The 13,700-nt window shown below is 48.0% G+C and overlaps 2 protein-coding genes across 10 annotated transcripts in view; one reads left to right on the top strand and one right to left on the bottom strand.

Annotated features, from left to right (window-relative positions):
• The window catches only part of LOC310699149 (histone H2B 5-like), a 960,349-nt gene that overhangs the window by 201,403 nt on the left and 745,246 nt on the right, over positions 1–13,700 (bottom strand). The gene's annotated exons all lie outside the window — the stretch shown is intronic.
• Positions 1–13,700, top strand: part of PDE1B (phosphodiesterase 1B) — a 121,710-nt gene that overhangs the window by 104,039 nt on the left and 3,971 nt on the right. For 8 of the 9 annotated variants that reach the window (XM_083486675.1, XM_083486676.1, XM_083486677.1 and 5 more), the window contains 8 exons: positions 1,427–1,527; positions 2,396–2,521; positions 5,979–6,080; positions 6,879–6,999; positions 7,702–7,783; positions 8,005–8,122; positions 11,396–11,532; positions 12,849–12,967. In XM_083486675.1, the coding sequence (XP_083342801.1) occupies positions 1,427–1,527; positions 2,396–2,521; positions 5,979–6,080; positions 6,879–6,999; positions 7,702–7,783; positions 8,005–8,122; positions 11,396–11,532; positions 12,849–12,946 (885 nt within the window). In that variant the 3' untranslated portion in view covers positions 12,947–12,967. Of the gene's footprint in view, positions 1–1,426; positions 1,528–2,395; positions 2,522–5,978; positions 6,081–6,878; positions 7,000–7,701; positions 7,784–8,004; positions 10,953–11,141; positions 11,533–12,848; positions 12,968–13,700 lie in introns of all 9 variants that reach the window. The other variant, XR_014521856.1, reaches the window with a different exon arrangement.

Raw genomic sequence — 13,700 nt, 5'->3', positions numbered from 1 at the left:
GCACCTCTCAGGTGGGTGCCATGATAAGAGAACAAGGGAGACATTCCTGCACCCCTTTTTCTAGGAAAATAGCAATGAGCATTGACATCAATAACATAGCGCCTCCTAGTGGCCTCTTTTGGTTTAACATAATGGCAGGAGCTGGAAAAGAGGTTTCTTTCTGAAGGCAATGCTTCACTAAGCCAGACCCTTCTCTCCTCACACCATCTCTTTCCTTGTTTGTTGCTGTGTTTTATTTCTAATAGAGACTCTATACCTTTAATAGCCATGCAACAGGCAGAAATCCAACCCGTAAAACTTGCAGTTATTGCAATGGCGATTTTTCTGCTTTATCTTCAGGTGCTGAAAGCACCTCTGTCAGCTGAAAAGAAGCCATAGTTCCTACTCTTCTTCCAGATTTCTCTACCTTGTGCTGGGTGTTCAGACTGCTTCTGCCTCTTATTGCATCAGCACTGCAATAGATTCCAGAGGGGTAGCTGGTTGGTTTCTTGGCAATGAAACAACAATAGAGTCTAGTGGCATCATAATAACAAACAAATGTATTGTGATCTCATGGATCAGAGCCCACGTCATCAGGTGGATGAAGAACCTGTGACACCCCAGATCCGATTGGACTCCAAGTCCCATCAGCCCCAGTCAGCGTGGTCCGTGGTTGTCCAAGTATGAGCGGGGTTGTAGTGCAGCAGTGCCTGGCCATAGCTGGGTGGTACAGCAGGTGGCAGTCCCAGGTTCCGTCCCCAGCATCTCCAGGTAAGGTTGGAAGAGATTCCCCATCGGAAATCCTAGAGAGCCGCTGCCAGTCAGGATAGAGAGTACTGAGCTAGAGGGACCAATGGGATGCCTGGATGTGAAGCAATTTCCTATTTCTCTATGGAGGTCACAGGCTCCCCATCAGATGGCTTCATGCATCTGATGAAATGGGCTCTGGTCCACAGAAGTTTGTAATACAGCAAATCAGTAATTTAGCAGGGGTGGGAAACCGGAGACCTAGGAAACCTGAGGAAACTATATGCAACCTGAAGGATGCCCAAAGGGGTGTGTGCAGAAATTAACTACTGTACAACAGTGAAAGTTATGTTTGTTGCTGCTCCTACTTTTGCCTCTGGCTCTGCCCATCACTGACATAAGGCTACAGGAAGGCTGCCCATAAGGAAACACGGCCATTGGGATGGAAAGGGGTCCCCGACCCTGGCCATTAGGAAGCCACCAAAGCACTGTGCTATTCTGAAGGTGATCCATGACTATGGACTTGTTCACCCACACAGGAGAATATCCAACCAGGCATAGAGATACGAGGCTAGAGGGGATCCATCCTGGTGAATACTCTGGTGCAAATAGTATTTTTCCTCCTTTGTCTCTGCTGCTGGGCAAGGGAGGGCTCCTCACAGGTTCCGATGGCATCTCCTGTTTCTGTCCCCCTTTGCAGCACTGCCTGACAGAGATTGAGGTCCTGGCCATTGTCTTTGCGGCAGCAATCCATGACTATGAGCACACAGGGACCACTAACAGCTTCCACATCCAAACCAAGTGAGCAATATGGATCTGTTTCGTGTGTGTGTGTGTGTGTGTGTGTGAGAGAGAGAGAGAGAGAGAGAGAGAGAGAGAGAGAGAGCGCTTATTGGTACAATGGGCAGCTATTATAAAAAAGTGAAAGAGAGTCTTTTGATGGTAGAGTGGTAGAGCATGTTCCAGTCCCTGACCTAGCATGGTAACAAACTAAAACAATCCCCCTCTGCAGTTTAAAAGGCCATGATGGTTTAATTAGCCAAAGGCCTGAGAGAAGAGGAATGTTTTTGACTGGCACCTGAAGATATGTAGCAAAGGCACCAGGTGAGCCTCCCTGGGGAGAGCATTCCACAAATGGAGGGTCACTGCAGAAAAGGCCCATTCTTGTGTTGCCCCCCTCTGGACCTGTCTTGGAGGAGGCACATGAAGAAGGGCCTCGGTGTATGGTCATATGGGGAGAGGCAGTCCTTGAGATATTTTGGTCCTGAGGCATTTAGGGCTTTGTAGATTGAAACCAGCAATTGGACTGGGCCCAGAAGCTAATTGGCAGCCAGTTGCCATTATTGAACTCAGTAGGGTTCAAACGAGATGGGGGCAAACTTGAATATGGTGGCTCTGCCTGTCATTGGTTCTGGCTTCACTTACCGTTGGGCGTCCACCTTACCAGCTTCAATGGGCTCCAACCACCACTTCAGCCAAGTCTGTGCAGGTCAAACTATACCCCCTGTTCAATGCTTAGAGTGTTGGACTATGGCACCTGATATGCACGTGGGTGCATGGGTGAAAATCAGAAGAGTTCGAATGTCTACCCCAATCCCTGTGAAACAAGACCGGAATTGGCATTGCTAAAGCTGCCTCTGAACTGTACTGCTCTTCTTCCCTTCCTCAGGTCAGACACGGCCATTTTGTACAATGACCGCTCGGTGCTTGAGAACCACCACATCAGTGCTGTCTTCCGCATGATGCAGGAGGATGAGATGAACATCCTCGTCAACCTGACCAAGGACGAATTCGTGTGAGACCTCGTCCTCCTCCTGCCTGCTGGATAGGACTCACTCTTGCTGAGGAAGATGTTGTCTTTGAATGGGGGGAATGGGGGGGGACTCTCCTGGAGGGGGCAGACATTGTGGGAGAGTCAAGCCAATGGTTTGCAACCACTGCTGTCAGCTAAAGTGAATAGGATTGTGGACACAGTGCCCTCTCATTGTGCAATGTTTACTTACTCAGAAAATGTCCTACTAAGTTGGGTGGGTTTAGGATTCCAGTTTTAAATACTTTGTTTTATTTAAGCTCATACGTGTTTCTGTTGAGCTCCTGATGGTCTCATTTCAGGTCCACACATCCAGTAGGCTTTGAATACACCACAGCCTTTGGCCTTCCAAATGTTGCTGAACTACATCTCTGTCATCTCTGGCCATTGGCCATGTTTGCTGAGGCTGATGGGAGTTGTGGTTGAACAACACCAGGAGGGCCAAGGTTCCCCACACCTGTGCTCCCCCCTCACCAGATGCTCCCAGTTCATTCACTGGACCCACTTTTGGTCTCCATGTCTCTTTTACCTATTGATCATGGACAGAGAACTTGTGACCCTTTAGATGTTGGAGTCAAACTCTGATTGGCTGCAGCCAGCATTGATTGCCAGTGGACAGGGATGATGGGAGTTGTAGCTTGGCAGCATCTGGAGGGGCATAGGTTCCTCACCCCGGTGGTTGAGGGTGATGACAGCAATACTGTAAGGACCAGGAAAACAGGAACTCATGGCTTGTGATCAATACATGAAGCAAGGGTCAGAATATTAGGCTTAATTCACAGAAGCAGCAAGTGAAGTGGTGAATTTGTTTCTGGACTTTACCACTGGATTGAAAACAATGGCATTTCCAGGAAATCCGTATGCTATAAATAGTATATAAATGGATTTGTTGTATGGGTTGATGAAGGCTGTGGCTCTCCCCTGCCTTCACCTGGAAATATACCCAGACTGCCAACTCACCACATAAAAAGAAAGCACTTGCAATGTAGGAAAAACCAGCTACTCTGGAGTCAAAGTGCAGAGAACCTCATTTGTTCATTTCATGCACACATAGACTCAGAGGCTTGGAATTTATGATGAGACTTTTAGCTGGAGTCAGCTGGTGCAGGTGAGAAGGGCCTGAGCTTCTCCAGATCCCTTCTTCCAAATGTCTTTTCATGCTTGCCTCCTTGTCTCCTTGATTTCAACCCACATCACCTTCCTTGTTGTTGTTTAGTCATTTAGTCGTGTCCAACTCTTGGTGACCCCGTGGACCATAGCAGACCAGAGCATCACCTTGCTAGGCAGCACCCTGGGTTTGGAACCCTTTCCTGGCCCAAGACAGTTTCCAAACCCTTTTCATTACCCATATCCAGACCTGCTCCCTGACCAGACTCAAAAGCAACCCATGGGTTATTTCTGTAGGTCAACTTGACAGGGTCTATAGGCAGCTCACGTTTCATGATACATCACTTGGTTTTCCTGCAGGCCAGTCCTCACCCCTTTCACTTTCTGTGAGAATTCCCTATTTGCAGATTGTGCAGTTGCTTTATACTTGCATGGATCACACCACTTGGAGAAAAAAGAGGGGTATAGGAAAGACCCAGCTACACAGCTGCCCCCCTTCCATACACTTCTGATGGGGACCCATCATGATTGGCTTCCTCCTGGAACTTACAGGACACCCTTATGCATGCTGGGTAGCCAGATGCTTTGTAACGATGGTCTGGATGTGCCTATACATGGAAGAAGTGTGATTATATCTTTTGTTCAGTCCTAAGAAATGGTGGGAGTAAGCTTTTGAGTTTTACAGAATTCTCCTTCAAACGCAGCTGCACAGGACTAAACAATTGCGATGATGATTACCTATTGAATCCGTTCATCTTCAGAAAAAGAATGAAATTGGATAGAGTTTGACAGACTCTGATAAATGTGTTATAGTTACTAAGGCCTTGCTGGGAGGCTGGGAAGCTTAACATTGCAAAGGCTTCCAGGAGGCAAGAGTAAATGAGAAGATGTATTATATTTGGGAACATATCCGCCAGAAGACAGGCATTTATGTGACTCAATGCCATTTGAGCTTCTCATGACTCCTGGGATGCAGGGCAAAAGATATAACTACCAATATTAGAGGTCATTTAGAAAGCACATAATAGAATCATAGAATCATAGAATCATAGAGTTGGAAGAGACCACAAGGGCCATCAAGTCCAACCCCCTGCCAAGCAGGAAACACCATCAGAGCACTCCTGACATATGGTTGTCAAGCCTCTGCTTAAAGACCTCCAAGGAAGGAGACTCCACCACACTCCTTGGCAGCAAATTCCACTGTCGAACAGCTCTTACTGTCAGGAAGTTCTTCCTAATGTTTAGGTGGAATCTTCTTTCTTGTAGTTTGGATCCATTGCTCCGTGTACGCTTGTCTGGAGCAGCAGAAAACAACCTTTCTCCCTCCTCTATGTGACATCCTTTTATATATTTGAACATGGCTATCATATCACCCCTTAACCTCCTCTTCTCCAGGCAGCAGTGTTATTACCTGACACACATCTTGGAACAGAATCAAAGATCATCTGCTCAAATCTGGCCATTCAAGATGACCAAATGGATAGATCCTTTCTTTTCTCACCAAATGTCAGGGCTCCACTCGGTGTAAGGACCTGTGATGAGCATGCTGGATCAGACCAGGAGCCCATCCAGTCCAGCATCCTGTTCTCACTGTGGCCGCCCAGGTGCCCGTGGGAAGCCTGCAGGCTGAGCATGAGCACAACAGCACTCGGCACACCTTTCACAGCAACTGGTATTCAGAGATATACTGTCTCTGGCAGTGGAGGTAGAATATAGCCCCGTTGATAGTCTTGTACCTCAGGAATGTGTCTAATCCTCTTTTAAAGCCATCCAGGTTGGTGGCCATCGTGGTCTCCTGTGAGGGCAAGTTCCATAGTTAAACTAAAGAAGAAGAGGAGATAGTGGTACAGGTGGTAGAGCTGTCACACAGGAAATACATGTGCCCTTCTGCCCCAAGGGCAGAGCTAGATCCAATGGGTTCAAGTTACAGGAGGGTAGATTTTTCCTCGTGCACCATGAGAAACCTCTTGATGGTAAGAGCAGTTCAGTAATGGAACCAATTACCCAGAGAGTGGTGGGCTTGAAGCAGAGGATTTGGACAGCCTTCTGTTGGAGATGCTCGTGCTCTGGATTTCCTGCATTGTGCAGGGCATTGGACTAGACCAGTGTTCTTGCATTCTTCAACCTTGAGTCCCAATATGTTTTTACGACTACAACTCCCATATCCACAGCTGATTTAGCTGTCTGTGGATGAGAGGAGTTGTAGTCCAAGATCTGGGGAGACAAGAATAATGAACTATACAGCCTACAAGGCCCCTTCCAACTCTATGATTTTATGAAACACACAGGAAAAGTCTGTGTGAATATCTCTTTCCTTCTGTTTTGTGTGGTGCAGGGAACTCCGGTCACTTGTGATTGAAATGGTTCTGGCTACGGACATGTCCTGTCACTTCCAGCAAGTAAAGTCCATGAAAACCTCCCTGCAGCAGCTTGAGCGGTAAGTGGCAGAAGAAGGGGACTGTGGGGGAGGCAGGGGCACTGACCATATGGCATGGATGGAGGTGCCCAAGGGAGGGGTGATAGGGACAGTGGGACCTGAGTCCTAATTTTTTCCAGCCTTGCAGAGGACAGGTTCCCCAGCATAACTAGAGCTAGGCTAAAATAAGTCCCTCTCCCTTTGGGCAGCAGCACAGAACCAGTGTGAGAGAGGTGGAGGAGAAGCAATTTATTTAGCCCATTATGTTTTGAGTCATGGACTCGTAGAATTGAGGTTCCAACCTCCAGTAATGCAGGAATATTTTGCCCAATATGGGGCTCGAACCCATGACTAAGATTAAGAGTCTCATTCTCTACTAATTGAGCCAGCAACTTATCTATAATGTCATGACTTATTTTCAGGAGTTCTGGTTGTACTGAAGCACAGAGGCCCATAAATATAGACTTGGCTTACCAGTCAGCCATTATGTTTGGTTGCCATTTCTGACATGCACAGAGGGCTTGAGAAAAGGGCAGGAGAAAAATGAGAAACAGCAGAACTTTCCCCCAAGTTCCCCAGTGGCTTGGAAGGGACTCTCCCTTTTTCTTGCCTGCTTGAAAACTGCAGTGGAAATGAGATTTTCACAATAGGGATTTGTATGGTGATATGTGACCTGCTTGGCCAGAGGGCTAAGATCACTTGTCTGTGGTGAGTTGGCAAGTGGGTTTGTGGCTGCCTTACCCTGTAGGGTGAAGGTGGGGTATGCCAGAGGTAAGATCCTACTCTGTCCTCATTATTTCCATAATAATACTTTTCCAGAATTGACAAGTCAAAGGCACTCTCCTTGTTGCTGCATGCAGCCGACATCAGCCACCCCACCAAACAGTGGACGGTGCACTCCCGATGGACCAAGGCCCTCATGGAAGAATTCTTCCGACAGGTATATCCTGTGACCTCTGTGACCCAGAGGCCTCTTTCCTCTGGGATTATTATGCTTGCGTACAGGTGATTCCACTACAAAACAGACACACAAGACATAGCGTAGTAAGGGGTGCATGCATGTAATTTTACATTCTTGCCTTCAAATTATTTGCAAGCAAGAAAGGAATCTCCCCCACCTTCTTTCCACTGTGAGTATGCTGAAAGGCAAATCCATGAAAATATGCTTGTGTGTTCCTTTCAGTACTGAGTGCAGTTCTGAAACTGGGATCTAGTTTTGAATTGGAAATGTGAAATATTTTGTAGGAGGCATCCCTTAGAGAAAGTTGCTGAAATATGCAGAGGTAGAAGGGCTAAGATTCCTGAGCAGAGACTAAGAGCTGTGTTGAAGGAAGAACCATAACCCCCCTGACTGTTGCAAGATCACCAGGCAATGTATCTTATCAGGTGGCCTGTTTGTTTTCATTTCTTCTCCCTATGCTGCCAGTCTGTAGCCATGGGAACATGTGTGTTTGGTTTTAAACACACCAAACCAAACCAAAGATTCTCAGGATTTCACAGCAATTGCAGCATTTCCCCTGAAGAGTGATAGTCTGTGCTTCACAGCACAATAGTAGCCATTCTTGCTACCCCAGGATCAGTCTGCTTGGCTCAGATGTCTTGCTCTTGGGGTTGGTTCTGATGCTGCTTTTGCTTTCTCTAGGGTGACAAAGAGGCTGAGCTTGGTTTGCCTTTCTCCCCTTTGTGCGACCGTACATCCACGCTGGTGGCTCAGTCCCAGATTGGTGAGTTGCACAATACCAGGCTGTATTCTTTGGTGAGGCCCTCATGACCAGCATCTCCTTCCCTAGTGGGGCTCACCACCTGTCCTGCTCCATCTGCCACCTTATTTCATCCTGCTGTCATTCTTGCCCACTAGATATCATCCCTCTCTGTGGTGCACCACGGTGCCTGGGGGAGCGGAGGAGTCCACAGCCCTGTTGTTAAGGCCTCTTCCTTTCCACAGGCTTCATTGATTTCATCGTGGAGCCCACTTTCCAAGTTCTGACGGACGTGGCTGAGAAGATGGTCATCCCCCTGGTGGAGGAGGGCTCCAAGAACAAATCCTCCAGCCAGCAGAGCAGGTTTGTACACAGGGAGGGCTGGGGTGGAGAGGAGCACGGGCATGGAGAAGCAGCCAGAACCAGTTCCAAAGGGAGAGAGACCGGCATCTTCAGTGTCATGCGCTGTGCCACAAGTTCCCAACATTCAGTCACATGCTAATGTGACCAATAAAAAATAACCCAGGGTGATGATAGGGCAATGGTAGGTGGCTTGATTCTCAATGGCTGAGCTCACCAGGGACAAGAGAGCTGGGTTGGTCCTTACTCCATTGGTGTACTTGAGTGAAGCCCATTCATGTTACCTAATGGTACTCTCCATACCATGGACTACATCACCCCTACTTGGGATAGTACCCCGGGCAGCATACCTGCAGTCCTTCAATCATAATGACAAGTCGGTTTCCTGATACAGTGGAACCTCGGTTTTCAAACGTAATCCACTCCGGAAGATTGTTCAACTTCCAAAATGTTAGAAAACTGAAGATCAAAGGGCGGTCAGCAAAATCCATTGACAAAGTGGAGAAACGCGCCTCGGAAGCCATTTGACTTCCAAGGTGCATTTGAAAATGGAAGCAATTACTTCCAGATTTTTGACGTTCAGGTTCCGAATTGTTCGTCAACAGAGACATTCGAGAACCGAGGTTCCACTGTACAGTGGTACCTTGGGTTAAGTACTTAATTCGTTCTGGAGGTCAGTTCTTAACCTGAAACTGTTCTTAACCTGAAGCACCACTTTAGCTAATGGGGCCTCCTGCTGCTGCTGCGCCGCGGGAGCACAATTTCTGTTCTCATCCTGAAGCAAAGTTCTTAACCTGAAGCACTATTTCTGGGTTAGCGGAATCTGTAACCTGAAGCGTATGTAACCTGAAGTGTATGTAACCCAAGGTACCACTGTATTCTGTTATGCTGTTAGTTCAGCCTTCTGCAAGCTGATGCCCTTCAGATATTTTAGAATTAAGTCCCGTCAGGCTCAGCTACTATGGGCAATGGTCAGGGACGATGAGAGCTGTGGTCTAATAACATCAGGAGCAGGAGCAGTCAATGTGGTGCCCAATAACACTGTTGGACTACAACTCCCATCGGCCCCTGCCAACACAGCCAGTGTTCAGGGATGATCAGCACTGCAGTTCAAGCAGCCCTGGTCTGGAGGGTACCCATGTGGGGGGAGTCTGCACAGAGTTTAGGGGCGATGCAGATATGAGCAGGCCTGTTTCTCATTGAGGAAAGGAGGGCATGGAGTTTAATACCCTGCTCCACCAATAGTGCTCCTGGATGTACCCTTTTATTTTTCCAGTAAATGCATGGTTTTCATTCACTCCTGTGGAGGGAAATAATACAATAGGAAGAGAACAAGATGCTTTATGCTAGGCTACATCAAGCCCACAATTTTCCCTCTTGGCTGCTGTGGCCAAGTGCTGTGGGCACTTCCTGTCTTTGACAGACTAATTCTCCTTTAACTGGAGCTGCCAGCCATTGAACTTGGTACCTGAGCTCTAGACCCTCCCAGGATGCTGGTTGGCCCAGCCATTGTGGATGTGGATGGGGAGGAGGGACAGTGCATCTTGCCAGGGACCAGTTTCCCACATTGAGCCTGCATGTCCCAGTGCTGGGAATTTGGGGGAAACAGGGCTGGTCCAAGTCCGAGGTGAAGGCCAAGATGGTGCCCCCCTGCCCCCTTCCACGTATAAGGAATAGCAGCTGAGTCTTACTTCAACACTGTCAATAGGACAGTGACCTCCCCAGCACCTGGGGGCCATAGCCGGAGAGGGCATGTGGCACACACAGCATGCCTAACCCCTCAGCAACTGCCACCTGAGGCGGCTGCCTCATTGCCTTATGGGAGGGCCGGCCCTGGAGGGGAAGTTCACCTCTCGAAGAAAAAGATATCCCACTTTATCACTACCGGAAGGAGTCTCAAAGCGGCTAACATTCTCCTTTCCCCTTTTCCCCACAACAAACACTCTGTGAGGTGAGTGGGGCTGAGAGACTTCAGAGAAGTGTGACTGGCCCAAGGTCACCCAGCAGCTGCAGGTGGAGGAGCGGAGACGCGAACCCGGTTCACCAGATTACGAGTCTACCACTCTTAACCACTACACCACACTGGCTCTCTGAAGCATGTTTGCTGTGGGAGAGTCAGCCAACCTTCTTTCTTTTGAAGAATAATAGGGCCTTTTTTCATTTCCCATCCCTCCCTGTGAGTTTTGGGGGGCTGTGGAGTGCTTCCCCTCTTGCCTGCCTCTCGCCTGCTTGTCAGGGGAAGGCAGCGAGGACCCAAGGGAGCCTGTGTCAGCCTGTGAGATCAATTGGAACCTTTCAAGGTGCAGCTCTGACAGAGCTGGTGCGTCCCCAAACTCCCGTGAGGCAAGCGCCAAGCAGCACAGCCAGCGGCAATGTCGGGCTTCACATAAACGGGCCCCTTTGTAGCTGGAAATGGCCTTGGCCTGGCTCACCCTGCAGGCTGTTCTTTGTGCACCTGGCTTGGGGGTGCCCAAGGGAGAAACATGGATCCTTCCCCCCTTCCCCCCCATCCCCGCTCCTGTTCCTGTCTTGGTTGCCACTCCCAAAGCTGGGCAAGTTCACAGGAGAGTCTTTAATTTGATTTGATTTTTATTTGTGGGTATTACTATTTTTTATTTTATTTTTTAAAAAAGAATACTGTACCTCCTCCATTCCAGTTTGAAAACGGAACAGGGGTGGGGAACGTGTGGTCCTCCAGCTCCCATCCATCCCAGCCAGCCTGGCAAGTAGCCAGAGGTGATGGGTGGTCTGGTCCAGCAACATCTGAAGCACCCCAGGTTTCCCCATCCCTGACTTAAAATGTACAATACAAAATAGGAGTTGGGGGCAGGGAGTAAGAGATGTTCGACAGTGGAATTTGCTGCCAAGGAGTGTGGTGGAGTCTCCTTCTTTGGAGGTCTTTAAGCAGAGGCTTGACAACCATATGTCAGGAGTGCTCTGATGGTGTTTCCTGCTTGGCAGGGGGTTGGACTCGATGGCCCTTGTGGTCTATTCCAACTCTATGATTCTATGATTCTATGAGACTAAGAGAAGTTGATTTGCTACGCAGAGAAACGCAGTGATCAAGGCTAAGTGAGGGAGTATAAAGTGGAAACATGGCCAAACCCAAGCAAGTGCTTCTAGGGGCCCCGAGTTTGTCCCTAGAGGGACACCAGGCAGCAGTCCAGCCAGCATGACTGTCTCTGGCCAGGCACTGCAGGGCAGGAACAGCCCTTTATGGCCCTTGGCTCTGGGGATTTGCAAGGTTCCTCTGATGGTGTCTCTCACTTCTTGCAGTTCCCACTGGCGCCAGCCCTCTGTCGATGAGCATGCTGAACTGGGAGAAATCAATGCTGACATCAACAGCTTCCGTTCCACCTGGACAAAGTACATCCAAGAGAACAAGCAGAAGTGGAAGGAGCGAGCTGCCAGTGGTATGGGCTGACGGTGGGGCAGAGGGATGTCTTTCTTTCTGAGTAGGGGACAGATTTAGTTGTGTTGGGTCAATTTTCCTGGTCAAGTTTGTAAGGGAGCTGTGGTCAATACTGCCCCTTCACCAAACTGTTAATAAAAAATAAAAAATTGTGGGCTCCATGACATGCATGTGCGTGTGTAATATGTAAATTCACTCCAAACATCCACTTCCTGACCTTGTAACAAAAAGCCCGTTAAGAACCAGCCCTTGAACACAATCTGATTGCCATTGATGTAATCATTCTTTCTCTTAATTTCCATTTGCATCTTCCCTAATGCCTCTCTAGCTGCTTTACCCTACTTTAGATTTCTCCTTTTCTTGTATTTTCTCCCTTTTGACTTTGCTCTTTTTTTAGATCAAGTAGTTGTTTTATCTCAGTATATTATAAAAAGATATTTTCTACTGGGTATGTTTTTCTGTATATCTTTGAATAAGTATTAATAAATAAAATTTAAATAAAATAAAAAGAGGGAGCCACCACATAAAAGGCCCTGCTCTTGCCATGCCCCTCCTAATGCTATTGCCGTGTTGTATTCATGTCCCGCTCTTCTATGGTAAGGACAATAAGAGCAGCTTATAAGCAAGAATAAATAGAAAAGTTAATATGTAAATCCATCAACATGACCGATAGATTATTTTGTTTTAAAAAAGTAAACAAACCTAACACTAGCATTTCCTAATCTCAGTTTATCCAGTTCTTGAGCAATGTATGCTTGTTCTGGTATTCACACATCAATTGGTACTGGACTCATCTCTCTGCACGGTACATTTAAAGCACTTTTCTACCACTTTAATAGTCATGGCTTCCTCCAAAGAATACTGAGAATTATAGCTCTGTCTCTGGGGTCTGTGTAACAACTCTCAACATTCTTAACACGCTACATTTCCCAGGATTCTTTGGGGAAAGCCAAGACTGTTAAAGTGGTAGAATAGTGCTTTAAATGCACGGAGCGGATGCGACCCAAGTTCTTTATGGTATTTCCCTCCCTTCTTTTGGACCATTGACAGGGAACCTTTGGCTCTCTGGATATACAGTAGGTACTCATCCCTGAGTACTGGCAATGCCGGCTGGGGCCGGAGGGATTTGGAGTTCAAAGTCTGTAGGGGGTTCACAGGTTTCCTGTTCCCTCTCCTTTTTCAGGGCCTACATCTTCCTAAGCCCCCCTCGTCTCACCTTACCTGTCCCCTCACTCCTCCTGACCTTCCGCTGGGTCTCTTGATCTTGGCACCTGTACCCACAACCCCCCTGATGCTGATGCCTTTCCCCCTCCTTAGGAATTACAAACCAGACATCCATTGACGAGCTCTCACCCTGCGAGGAGGAGGCGCGCACGCCTGGAAACCAGCACAATCAGAACGGCAACGTGGAATAGCACAGTCCGTGAGGGAGCAAGGTGGGTGCTGGCTTGCCTGCTGATCAGGGGTGCTGCTAGGAATCCTAAGAGAGCTGGGAGACCAAGCTTGTGACGCAAATCCCCATCATATTTGTATTTCCTGGTTTATATGCACAGATGCAAATGTAGGTCTCTAAACAATTTAAGATTGAGGGGGTTGGAATCTCACCGGTGTTTTGCATCACACTCAGGAGGCCTGTAAGCCAAGTTTGTATTTTTTAAATAATAAAAAGGCTAAGATTAAAAAGTGGGGAGGGGAGTCTAGGGCCCAGCACAAAAGAACTGGGGTCTGGGGCCCCTGGGCTACCTCCTAGCAACACCCCTGCATTGGTGACTTGCTTGTCCCAGAACAGGGGTGGAGTTAATGAACCTTAAGCATCAGGGACCCTAATCCCAGAGGGACCCCAAAAGTGATTAGTCCACATTGCCTAATTTTTTTTTTGGGGGGGGTCTAGCAGAACCAACTGGAGTTGCACAGCTTAAATTGGTTAATTTTTTGTTGTATGCATTTCAACCATCCCAAAGTTTGAGAGTCAGTAGCACAGGTGTTGTAAAGGTGTGGTGATCTGCCATGGAACAACCCCAGTGAAGAAGAGAACAGTAGTTACCCAGGGGCCCCATGACAGTCCCCAAAATGCGCGTTTGCCACTGTCCCAGAATTTCAATAATCCAAGCCAGAGGGGCAGGGAAGAAGAAACAGCCCTGCATCAAGGAAGCTGCTGCCTTCTTCTTG

This window comes from Podarcis liolepis (genome assembly GCF_965112155.1).
Source record: "Podarcis liolepis genome assembly, chromosome: 2".
NCBI classification, from domain to species: Eukaryota; Metazoa; Chordata; class Lepidosauria; order Squamata; family Lacertidae; genus Podarcis; species Podarcis liolepis.
This window is presented reverse-complemented; position numbering and strand designations above follow the sequence as displayed.